General features: G+C 31.9%; 3 protein-coding genes across 5 annotated transcripts; 2 read left to right on the top strand and 1 right to left on the bottom strand.

Annotated features, from left to right (window-relative positions):
* Positions 1-2,955: 2,955 nt before the first annotated feature.
* Positions 2,956-9,161, top strand: LOC110622235. 2 transcript variants are annotated; one of them, XM_021766681.2, is made up of 7 exons: positions 2,957-3,658; positions 3,732-3,818; positions 4,001-4,273; positions 4,788-4,955; positions 5,183-5,236; positions 5,992-6,138; positions 6,256-9,161. In XM_021766681.2, exons 1-7 carry the CDS (start codon positions 3,461-3,463, stop codon positions 6,631-6,633), a joined length of 1,305 nt encoding a protein of 434 aa, XP_021622373.1. In that variant the 5' UTR covers positions 2,957-3,460; the 3' UTR covers positions 6,634-9,161. The 2 variants fall into 2 exon arrangements, with proteins under 2 accessions (XP_043816296.1, XP_021622373.1); XM_043960361.1 differs by lacking the exon at positions 5,183-5,236 and having other exon boundaries at positions 2,956-3,658.
* On the top strand, positions 7,774-9,003 carry LOC110623324 (G-type lectin S-receptor-like serine/threonine-protein kinase CES101). Its single transcript, XM_021768240.1, has one exon. It carries the CDS (start codon positions 7,774-7,776, stop codon positions 9,001-9,003), a length of 1,230 nt encoding a protein of 409 aa, XP_021623932.1.
* Positions 9,162-9,742: 581 nt separating the features above from the next.
* On the bottom strand, positions 9,743-12,876 carry LOC110622111 (DNA-directed RNA polymerase II subunit 4). Of its 2 annotated transcripts, none has more exons than XM_021766502.2 (7): positions 12,804-12,876; positions 12,125-12,174; positions 11,451-11,559; positions 10,728-10,805; positions 10,480-10,513; positions 10,324-10,392; positions 9,743-9,992 (listed from the first exon to the last, which is right to left on the bottom strand). In XM_021766502.2, the coding sequence occupies exons 2-7, from the start codon at positions 12,171-12,173 to the stop codon at positions 9,915-9,917; spliced, it is 417 nt and encodes a 138-aa protein (XP_021622194.1). In that variant the 5' UTR covers position 12,174; positions 12,804-12,876; the 3' UTR covers positions 9,743-9,914. The 2 variants fall into 2 exon arrangements, with proteins under 2 accessions (XP_021622194.1, XP_021622195.1); XM_021766503.2 differs by having other exon boundaries at positions 12,726-12,833.
* Positions 12,877-13,002: the final 126 nt, after the last annotated feature.

The raw sequence follows: 13,002 nt of genomic DNA on the forward strand, positions 1-13,002 counted from the left end.
ATTCAACGTTACTAAGATGTAATATTTTTTGAACAAAAAAAAAATGTATATGCTGCAAATTGCCTTGCCAAAATAATGGCAACAGACTCTTCATATTTAACTTTAGATTAAAAAAAAAGAGTATTTCCCATAGTTGGTCATTTTAATGATTATAGGTCTCATTTTAATGACCATGTCCTCCTATCTATAAAATTGATTTCACATTATAAGAATTTTTCAGATTTGCTTATAGATTTTTTTTGGAAATTCAATAAAATTTTATTAATTTATTTTTATTGATAAATAAATTATTTATAAATTTCGATTCATTATTAAATAATGAATCTTGTTGATAAATTTTCATACATATTTTTTTATGTTAAAAATTAATATTTAATTTTGAAATCTATTAGTATATCCATTAATATTATTACTAGATTAAAATCTATTAGTAAATTCTGTCACCATTTTGATGGCCTTTCTGAAGAGCTAAACAGTTATTCAGACGATATTCCAATTCAAAGAGAAGCGAAATGAATTTACTATTTTGACTGATATAAATAATTTTCAGAAAAGCGAAAAAACATCTAAAAACATATAAAATATAAGATCATCTATAATTATGATATATATTCATGGTCCGATTAGACCCCGACAATAAAAAAGAAAATCAATTTTGATAAGGACCACGTAGGTCGAGTACGACCTGATCCGATCAGGAGATAAATACAAACTCCAATGTAATGGTAGGCTCCATTGATCCTTACTGAGATGATAAATGTGCATGTTGTGAATAAGATCAATATGACATGAATGAATGAACATGGTATAAATTAATCGGCTCTGCAACTTATTAGCGGATTGCTCACAATTAATGAGCTGGCTAACACATTTATTAAAAGACGTTCCAGTTCAATTTAGTGGAAAGTGGCGCAGGAACTGTCAAGACAATCAGGTTGTATATACTGAAATCAAAACACACAGGTTGTATGTCAACATTCTTTAACTAACTTAGAGAACTTTACACTTTTTCTAGCTCTATAACTTTAACATATTGGAATCAAAACATTCAGATATATTAACTCTTTAACGACTAATCTTGATTCATTAATTTTCCCATTTAATAGAATCTTATTCAGATATGTCCATTTGTAAAGTATTCAAATCTATTAACTCTTCAACAACCAATTCATTAATTTTTCTATTTGATCGAACCTCATTGAAGCATATGCCTACCGTAAATCCTCATAATCTCAGTCATGGATACTTAATCTTTTGACAATAATATTATCCGTGAAGTTTTGTTTCTCACTGAATTCATCATTAAAAGTATATGTTTTTTATTTTCTTTTTATTTTTTTGTACTCCTTTCCCAACCATAAACCCAGATGAATTAAGAAGGCAAATGAGGATCAAGCGACCTCCACGGCAAGCTCTGCTTACGAAACATATCGTAACTCTAGATATGGATGTCGTTGATTTCACATGATCATTTAAAGAAAGAAACTCAGAAATAGACAGAAGAAAGACATTGAAAGATCCCCAAGCTTCCTTTTCAATACTGGCACCATCGTCTCTGGAAAAACAAGTTGATTTTTTTTTATATAATTAATTAATTATTTATTTATTTATATGGTTTATGACTTGATAGTTATAAAGAGATAAGAGTAGGGAGAGAGAGAAAGAGAAGCAAAATGAAATTAACAAAGAGATGGAAGGTAATTTTATAAATTTAGAATTATATTGATAAGTTTAATAATATTATTTTAAATGTTTTCAACGATTACTTTGAAAAAAATAAATTATTGAAGTTGAAAGTTATAATACGTGTTTCTTGTTCATCAAAGTTTATACTAAAATGAAAAAATTAAAAAATATTAATTTTATCCCTTACTTCTAAATTAAGAAAATATATTTTATATTTTATCCTAAATTAGGAATAAATTATATTATGACAAAGAATAATCTGAAAACTTGAATTTGGCATTAAAAAGTAGATATGCTTTTATAGAGAGATGAATTTATAAGAAAAAGTGAGTTACTCATTTTATGTGGTAGTTGATCATATGCTTTTATTTATTTTTTGCCTTTTTCTGGAGAAACCCATGACCTTTCTAATTAAGAAATCCTACAAACTAAAATTAAATAATATTAAAAAAATACATGCATCAAATTCAAATGAGTAAAATTTAGAAATGGAGAGTCAAATTGCAGAAATAAAGAAAGATTTGAGAATATACTATTATAGAAGCTTAAAGGCTCTTAATTTTTTTATTTATTAATTTTAGTCCTTTATTTTTTCTTAATTTATTATTTTCAACATATTATAAAAAAAAAAAAAAAAAAAACTAAGTGTCAACACACCAAAACACAGAAAAAACACCAATTGAGTGCTTCTTCAAGTTTACAAAAGGTGACACAAGGGAATGGAGAGTGTGAAGGAAAGAAAGCTATAGCTCTATAATAATAATAAGATTGGTAAAAAGATAATAAGATGAAAAATTTACAATTAATTAGTTTTTTTAATTTTAATAGATATATTAAAATATTTTAAAAAAATTTTAAAAATTTATTAATTAATTATGAATTATTTTAACTATTTGTGCTAAAAGCAATTTTGCTAAAATCAACTTGGTAATTTTTGTAATAAAAACAGTTTTATCATAATAAACAGGAGTGGTAATATGCATGAATTATTTTAGCTATTAGATATTTTACGTGTTATAAAAAAAAATATTATATAAACTCTTAATTTTGTAAAATGTTTTATTTTTAAATTTTTTTATAATATTTAACCGTTAAAATTAATATAAAAATTAATTATTTGATTTTTAAAATTTTTAATCACCTTTTAATATAATTTTTTAAGATAAATTAACGAGTTTTACTGTAACAAATAAATTAAATAATAATTTTTCTAATTATTATTATTAGTATTAATGGGAAAGCTGTAAGGTGGCAGATGCAACATTGAAGGAGTGCAATAAAAGGGGAGCTGTATAGTTGGGTAGGTTAAGTGCTTTCAAGTCTTTATTTTGTTTCTTTTCTCTAAAATTTGGCCTTGGGTGCAATTCCAAAGCAGCAAAATTCTCATCTTCACTGCAATAATATGAGACCCAAGTACAAGCAAAACAATCATGGCCTTGGCCTTGGGTGCTGAATCCATAAGAGAGGGGACCTTCTCTTTGCAGCAGTTTTAATTAACCACCTTCTTCAATCTTCACCCACCTTCCTTCCCACCATTAATACACACAGAAAGAGAGAGAGAAGAAGAAAGATAAGTCTCTTTCTTTTTACCTTTTCTTGTGTGTATGAGTGTTTGGAGCAAGTGATTTCAAGGGACAAAAAAAACTCAGATTTGCTCTTGTGCTCTTTTGTTTTCCTTCCTTTTGCCAGAAAATTTATCGTGTGTTGCTTTTCTGAGATTCTTTCTTCCCTTTTTTTTTTTTTTTTTTTCTTGAGAGTTGAGACTGAATGAGAAATGGGTTTTTTGGAAAGGAAGATAAATTTTCCTGGTCTTCCTCTTCTTCCTCTTGTTCTTGCCCTTGTCTTCCTGGAAAATTTTACTCTCATTTCTGCTCTAAATTACACAAACTATAGGCAAGTCAGTAGCTTAAGACTTAAAAGGATTCAGAGGCACTTGAACAACATTAACAAGCCTGCTGTGATGACCATTGAGGTATATATATATCTTTAATCATCATATATATTTTCAATATATATATATTTTCTTATATTTGATATTTGTACAGAGCCCAGATGGAGATATCATAGATTGTGTTCATAAAAGAAAACAACCAGCTTTGGATCACCCTCTTTTAAAAAATCACAAGATTCAGGTATCAACCCTTGAGGATGCAGGTTTTCTTTCTTTATTCTGATAATTTATAACACAATTATATATTATATTCCTTAAGCTTAAGAGTAAACAATACTATCTCCCTCTCTTTCCATCTTAATTAAGTTTGGTGTTAATGATTAATTAGTAATTATGATATATGGGTTGATGGTGTAATTACAGAGAATGCCATCAGAAATGCCAAAAGTGAAAAAGAAGAAGGAAGGAGAAATTGAGAGAGAGATGAAGAGTAATGAAACAGTGGAACAAGGTGCATGGCAAATGTGGCATACAAATGGAACCAGGTGCCCTAAAGGAACTGTTCCAATACGGCGGAGCTCAGTTTATGATGTTTTGAGAGCCAAGTCTTTGTTTGACTTTGGGAAAAAGCGCCGCTCTATCTATCTTTCTCGACGCACTGATGCACCCGATGTAATTAGTAGCAATGGACACGAGGTATGCTATCTTTTCTTTTTTTATTTTACACATTTTCCCGTTAATTGTTTAAGAAAATTGATAAGACCGATTATTAATAATTTATAATATTTTTACAATAACTCTCATTTTAAAAAATTTATTTTATTCTAAATTATATGACGCTTTAAAAATTATAAAATAATATTAATTTTTATTTCCATATATACTCTTACTAGTTTTAAGATATAAATATAAATATATAATTAATTCATGAGGAAAACCGCAAAGAAATGAATTCATTCACACGCATTAATTCTCATCATTTTCCTCTCTTTGCAAATTGCAACCGTAGGATTCCGTTTTATTAATTGCCTTTGCATTCAATTTCATTATAAAGTCAGATTCCCCCCACCTCAAACTAAATCCTAGCCACACGATCTTTAGTTTCCCAACAAGGGACCCACTTTTATTCTCGGAACTCGTGTTTCATTTATTTTCTACCTTGGACCGTTGATTGTATTTTTTTCTTAATAGTTGATCTTCATATTCACAGCATGCGATCGCCTACACCGGATCACAGGAGGTGTACGGAGCAAAGGCAACTATTAACGTGTGGGACCCATCGATACAAGTTGTCAACGAGTTCAGCCTATCACAGATTTGGGTTCTTTCGGGATCATTCGACGGCTCAGATCTCAACAGCATAGAAGCTGGATGGCAGGTACTCCTTCCATTTCCTGTCTTCGCATGCACGTAATCCAACAAAAATTACATCATACTTTATAAAAAAATAAAATTATGTATGCTAGCGTAACAGTAGAGCTTTGAAACTAATGGATTCTTCCAATTTACGAGATATTAATTGGATTGATATGAATAAATAAATATTTTTATGATTAATAAATTTAATTGGGATTTTTCTGAAGTTGTGATTATTCTACTAGTCAGGTCAGTCCGGAGCTTTATGGTGACAACAACCCCAGATTGTTTACATACTGGACAGTAAGATCTCTCTTAAACTAATTAATTACATGTAGTATTTGCTATTGAATTAGTGCAAATATAATTAATAGAGTTAAAATTTAATTTTATTTATACTTTTAATTTTTTTTTCTAAAAAAAAATCCTATTATTGAATTGTTCTTATAACTATTTACATAAAAATGAGTAGTCTTTATATTAAATATTTATATATAATGGAAGAAGACAGGCACCCACATTTCATCATGGTTGCTGATTCTTAACCCTTAGGGCTTAGGTTGACAGTTGAGAGGACAATCTCCTAACCACTTGCTTGCCCTACAATAATTCACTTAAAAATTTAAGATCTTTTCATATGATTAATTATTTAACCTTTGTGATTTTTAATTCGAATATGTAATTTTAAAATATAATTATTTAATCATTTTGTTTTAAGAATTTAGAGAGAATTAATTGTAATTTTACATATATATCCTTACTTGATTAACTTTTGTTATATTTGTGTTGCTTGGATAAAGATTTGGGATTCCCAAAAACAGTCCTTTTGAGAGTAATGTGAATTAATATGATGATTAATGTAGTGGGTGTTGTGGGGACAATCTCATAATTCCCTTGCTTGCTAATTGCTGCAGTTTTAATTTACCTTCATTCATAATATTCTCTTCGTTGCAGGCCCTTAAATGACAATTTATTCATTAATATGTTTTCTAATTCCTTCGAAATTATCATAAACCCTAAGGCTCCAAATTCAATTTTTTGTTGTTATAATTTTGCAGAGTGATTCATACCAGGCTACAGGATGCTACAATCTTCTCTGTGCAGGGTTTGTGCAAACCAATAGCAGAATAGCCATTGGAGCTGCCATTTCTCCTGTATCATCTTATGCAGGCAACCAGTATGACATTACAATCCTCATTTGGAAGGTAAAATTATTTTTTAAAAATGCTTTTTTTTTAAAATTAAAATACATAAAACCAATAACTTTATTTAATACCATCATGATTTTTTAAAAAAAATTCATTTTTCCCTTCATAAATTAGGATCCAAAAGTAGGTAACTGGTGGATGGGATTTGGTGACAATACCCTAGTAGGGTATTGGCCAGCAGAGCTATTTACACATCTAGCAGACCATGCCACTATGGTGGAGTGGGGTGGTGAAGTGGTCAACTCTAGAGCCAACGGTCAGCACACTTCAACCCACATGGGCTCCGGCCGCTTTGCAGAAGATGGGTTCGGAAAAGCTAGCTATTTTCGAAACTTACAGATTGTCGACTCCGACAACAGTCTCAACACACCACAAACTATCTCTGTATTATCTGAGAACATAAATTGCTACAACATCGAAAGCTCTTACAATAATGAATGGGGCACATATTTTTACTATGGAGGTCCTGGATACAACCCGCAGTGTGCATGATCACATTCGTCTTACAACTATTATCATCCGAATATTTGAGAAAAAGGGTAAAAAAAAAAAAAAAAATTCTTAGGAATGTAAGGTAAATTCTGTATTGTCAAATTCTTTGATCATGTAATTATATTTTTGCTTGTTTCTGTCAACTCTTCAAATATGAGAGGAAGGAATTAGCAATAGCCGTCTCTTATTTTGATTGCTAGTTGTTTGTAATTGTAGCTTCATTTGCCAAAGAAATAGCTGTCTCTTATGTTAATAACTCTTATGATTGAGTGTGAGTAGACAGAATTTTCTGTCCATGAAAAATGTAAATCACTAACATTTAAGCATAAAACAAACTATAAGATGAAAATTCTAGCTAACCAAATTAAGCAGATCAAAGACTTTTCTAACGAAAGCGAAAAGATAAAATCATCCATTAGTCAAACGTAGAAACCCCGCCCAAAAGACTCATTCCAACCTATTGGACACGGGTCCACGAAGAGCTGTCTAATCAACACGGCATGTGAGTGTAGACTCCGACTATAAACGCATCACATCTAACTCCACAGCAAAATAATTGATTGATGGTTACAAGGCCAAGACTGAGTAACTAAGTGGAAGCTTCAGATGATTATTTATTTCTGTCAAAACAGATTTCTCATGTAACTTTTAGCATTAGAATTTTAGCACCCAATTAGAGATTCTATCTGATAAGAGTTATTATTTGAAATTCAAATAATTAAGTTGATTTTATGAAGCAAAATTAAGTAAAATTCAGTGACCACATGTAAAATTACCTCTGAGTTCCGCTAAGTTCCTTCTCAAGAGTAAAACCTCTCAGTAAATGAACAGTAGAGAAGATTAATTAAGTTCAAGGTGCATGGTCCTTTCCAACTCTCCTTTTCAAACTTGTTTCAGCATCTGCAATACTTTACTTTTCAAAGAAAATGAATAGAATTTTCTGCTCTAAATAAATGATCAAGGAAAAATCGTCCAAGTTGTAGGACCACTATATCCAACATCAATGAATGTATACGTCAAGGTTGTCACCTTTGCATACGTTGGGAAACTTAAGGAGATCATTTTCTTGGGTATAAATACAATCCAAAAATACCCAAGTTCTCACATTACCAAGTAACCATTTTCTTACACATTGCACTCATGGCCTCTGCAAGTTTCATTCTGTTTATCACCGTTTCCTGTCTTTTTAGTCTAAACTGCATTTCCCATGCAGAAACTGATACACTCAAACAAGGGCAGATGCTGCGGGATTGGGAGCAGCTGGTTTCTGCTTCAGGAGTATTCAGGTTGGGATTCTTCAGTCCCAACCGAGCACAATTAGGTATGCTCGGCCCTTCAGGTCCACGCCATTTGGGAATATGGTTTAATTATCTACCATATTTTTCAGTTTGGGTGGCCAACCGAGTAGATCCTGTTCCTGATTCCTCCGGTGCTCTAACCATTGATGGTGATGGAAAACTGAAGATCTTATATCAAGGAGGCCTGCCAATAGTTATAAATCCCAATATGGCTGTAAAAGCTTCAGGTGCCAATAATATTACTGCCACTCTACTAGATTCAGGAAACCTTGTGATTCAACAAGTTGATTCCAGTGGAAATGCAGGACGTGTTTTATGGCAGAGTTTTGATTATCCCCACAACGTCTTGCTGCCTGGAATGAAAATAGGCATGAATCTCAAGACTGGCCAAAACTGGTCGCTCACTTCATGGTTAAGTGAGAAAGTTCCAGCTCCAGGGGCTTTCAGGCTTGACCTGGATCCAAGTGGAGTTAACCAGCTACTTGTTCGGCGGCGAGACGACGTTTACTGGTCAAGTGGGGTATGGAAGAATGGGAGCTTTGAATCAGCACCCGAGCTGACAAAAAGAAACGATATATATGAATTCAGCTTTGTGGCAAATGATGAGGAGAAGTACTTCTCATATTCTGTGAAAAACAAGTCTGTATTATCCAAGTGGGACTTGGACACACTTGGCCAAATTACAACGTTGACTCTGGAGATGAGTGTTAATTCTACTACATATACATTTGAATCTACAAGTCCATGCCAGTACAGTTCCAAGAATTCAACCGCAGTTTGCCTGAGCGAGCCCCCCATCAAATGCAGGAATGGTTCAGAGATTTTCGTGCCAAAGAGGGGCTACATCGATTACAATGATTATTATTGGTATTATGATTCTGATATGAACACTGGTCTTAGTGATTGTCACGCCAAATGCTGGAAAAATTGCACTTGTGTTGCCTACAAGTCTCTATCTAGTGATGAAACTGGATGCCGGTTTTGGAGCAAAGGAGCGAAGTTCAACCCAGATGATTACTCTGAATTTGTTTACCTTCTTACTCGTGAAAATAGCAAAGGTAATTTAGTGTAAGGAGGTGGCTGTGTGGACAGATTAAAGAAATAATAATAAAATGCACTTGAAATGAAGGCATAGTTAGCCTCTTGTGAACCCTGTAAGGTTGGCTTGATTGTGTGATTTTATTTTATCAACTATCATCAAGAGGTCGAAAGCACCTATATTATCAGAAATATCTCTCAATGGATAAAGAACAGCTCCAAGCCACTTGTTTTACAACAGTTTGATTATTGGTTGCAATTAAGATGAGCCAAGACCAAACACTCGAATGAAATCTTAAATCCGATTATGACACTGTCACCAGAATGCTTGATTTTGATAAGGATTTCTAGATCACAACATGTTTTAGAAATAAAATTATATAGATAACCAGATAACCCATATATACATATAGTATCACAAAAATATTGGCAAAATACATATTTACATACTTATACTTTAATATTTTTACCTATCAAACACCCCAACTTTAATGGTGATCTAATAAATACTTTAACTTTAAAAAAAAATTATTTTTAAACACTTATACTTTAAAAAAATATTATTTTAAATCCCTAAACTTTTAAAAAATTTACTTTTAAACACAACTTTAAAATCATGAATTTAAACATAAATTTGAAAATTTACTTTCAAATTTTAAAATCATGAATTTAACAAAATTAAGTTTAAAAGTAATATTTTTTTAAAATTTAGGTATTTATTAAGTCACAATTAAAATAAGCATATATTTGTAAGTATGCATTTAGCCCAAAAATGTTGGAAAAAGTCTAAATCTAGCATGTAATAATATTCTCATGTTGACATTTGTCAAAGCAGCACTACAAAATAAGAAGATTCCAAAGTCACACAAGTGAAATCTATTAATTGGTATGATCAGATCAAGAAATCCCATTTAAAACAGGTATCAACAGAAGAGGTGGCTTCCACTATTCAAATTTCTTGATCAACGACAAGTCGTTCAACATTTTCTCAATTGCCTCATCATCATGAGCTCTTCCTTTTGTCTGCACAACAAACGCATTCACTATTCAGACCAAAACAAAGATAGATACTGCCACATTAATAAGGATTCTAAAACTGGTTGCCTCATCATCAAAGAAGCTCCTACGGATCACCTAAAGTGATTATTTATTATTGTTATTTTTAAATCTCAAACACAGATGATCGCGGGTGATCTTTGCCTATTGTTCTAGCAACTGAAAAGGCTCAGATGCATCTTAGAGCTTATATTTTATTTGTTTCCATAAATGTCTTTTTTCTATAAAAACAATAGATCAATTTAAGCACCAGTAATCAAAAGCAAGAAGGCCAGGATTTTGAACAAATTAGTTATACCTTGATAGAAGGAACCATGGCAATAGCTTCCTCCACAGTTTCAGGGCAAAGGTTGCCAAGAACACACAGCTGGACAGAAAAGGTGGAAAAAGGTCAGCTGCTTCACTTTTAACATTCAAACCAAGCTTCTTAATTTCAGTTCAATGGGTTACCTACCTCGAATTCAGCCAACTGGTATCGACTAAGAATTCTGAGAATTGGTTAAGTGATTCAAGAGGCAAGAAAGTTTTATTTTTGACCCTCAATTAAGTGAAAAACTTTGACGACTGAAACTGATGCAAAATTCACTTTAAATTGTTAGATAAAAACATGTGATTTGGAGAAAAGGTCATGTATACCAAATGTTCAAAATATATAATATATTTTTAGGGCACTATTATCAATTCAACTATGTTCATGGATACTCTCGAACTTGTTTGACAGCATCAGGATTTTTATAACGGCTAAAGCGCTTCACATACTGTAATGATTTCTCAAATACCCTGCAAAATAAAAACAACAAAAATTTCACCTACTTTAGATATACAATTTTGAGGCATCCAAATTTTGTGAATCCCGAGTCTTTCTGCACCATCTATCTTCACTAACTTTCTTATTTTCATATTCTGAACATAATGTTAGGATATATCATATAGCTGAAAGAAAATAACGCCCAAAGTCCTTCCCTCGATAGACTCATCATGGTTCACAAAGTGGAACAAAATATAGCCAGTGGCAGATGACTACAAACCTCCAAAAATTGCACAGATCATAGATTCATAGTAACTGCAATAATGGAGTTTTGAAGGCACTTTGTTTTTTTTCCTGTTAGGCAACAGAAATAATAAAGTTTACAGGGTAACTTATTATTTTCCATTTTAAATCTTATAGCTAGGTCACTGAATTAGCCATCCAACTTTAACAGAGACTGAAAAGTCAGCCTGCCAAGTGCCAGTAAAGGTTAACCCAAAATCAGATGTACTATAAAACTTTGGCATCATAAACCAAAATACAACCCAACATCTGTTTACTAGCAAACCAAATCCAAATAGCTAAACTTCAGCCAATACTCTAAATGCACTGTATGTAATACAGAGAACAATGAAAACTTATACCAGCAAATAAGCAATGTATGTTCCATTACTTACTGAGAAACTTGATTCATTGGATCATCAGACATCTGCTGAAGCTGCTCATATTTATGTTCAAGAATTAATGCTACTTCACAATTCATTAAGCACTTCGCCTTCAAAAATTCTGGTATAAGGAGGAAAAAACCACAACTGTCATATGGCAACTCAACTAAGAACACTTTCACATACCAAGAAAAGCCAAGCTTCCACCATAAACTCAATACTCAAAGAGCAAACATGACTATTCCCCATATTGAAAAAAAATTGCCATAATTTGCACTGCTCCATTATGCAACATTATGATGATTAGTACAAAGTGAAAAAATAGCAATAAAAATAAAATTTGCTTTATTTAATTTAGCTTGAAGCAACATATTTAAACACTTCTGACAAATTTAATTTAACTACCTTTGAAAGTTTAATCAGTTCTCACACAAGCATAGTTGGTTCAATTGCAACCCTTGTGTGACTTTGTTATAGGATTAAGGAGGGTTATTATTACTTGTTAGAGATAAACGCACATCATTCAAAAACTTAAAAATGTAATCATTACTCCTTTGATCATTATCAACAAGTACTCCAGTAACTCATGGACCCCGGAGTGATAAATCCAAACTGCCCAATTCCTATCTCCCTTTCATATTGTTTCTTTGAAAATATAATTCATTATCATGTGGGTGTATCCTTACCATCTCCAATTTTGAGCTCAGCAGCATTTTCTTCCTCTTCTCCAGACATGCTGGAAAACAAAAGATAGATTAAAAATGAAGAAGAAAATCAGCATCTTACATTAGACAGCGGAGGATTCTAATAAAGTAAACTAACTTATATTTTGATTTGAAATATACGACTTTGAAATAGCAAAAAAAGTTCAGCTGACATTTTGCAAATGATGAAAATACATGCTTGCAGCCTAACTAGATTTCAAGGCACATAAATTACCAAAGAGGGAGAGAAACGAAGACGTGCAATTTGGTTTTTGTGTTTAGGTCAGAAATTGAAAACATGAAAGCGTATAAATACCTAGTAATTCGTCTTTAAACTTAGCACAAAACTAAACAAGACATACATAGAGCTGAAAAATCAGAATAACGAAGCAAACAAACACAGATTCTACCTGGCTAAAGATTACAGAAATAACAAAAATTGGAGTTAGAAAATCCGCAGAAAGCAACAAATTTCAATTCAGTAGTTCCCTTCCCTTCCCTTCCCATACAATTATAAAAAAGGATTGAAACGATAGAACATAAAACTGAAGATGAACAAAGCAAGAACTAATACAAAACCCACATCTGAATTGCCAAACCGTTCTTGAATAAGATGGAATTGCAGGAAAAATAAAGAGAGAGATTCGTTGCGCTATAGTACCTGTATTTTTATTCACAAATCAAAAGAGCTTCCAAAACCCTTTCCTTTTTTTTTCCGGGCTTTTTGCCAATCAAGTTGAAAAAAATAAATTTATACTCATAACAGAGTTTGACCTGTTGCAAATATTTTAAGCCCAAACAAAATTGGCCCAACCCATTCATTGTTCGAATCACAAAAAGTGTTCATAATTATAAAATAT

The sequence above is a fragment of the Manihot esculenta genome, chromosome 9, assembly GCF_001659605.2.
Source record: "Manihot esculenta cultivar AM560-2 chromosome 9, M.esculenta_v8, whole genome shotgun sequence".
Lineage (NCBI taxonomy): Eukaryota > Viridiplantae > Streptophyta > Magnoliopsida > Malpighiales > Euphorbiaceae > Manihot > Manihot esculenta.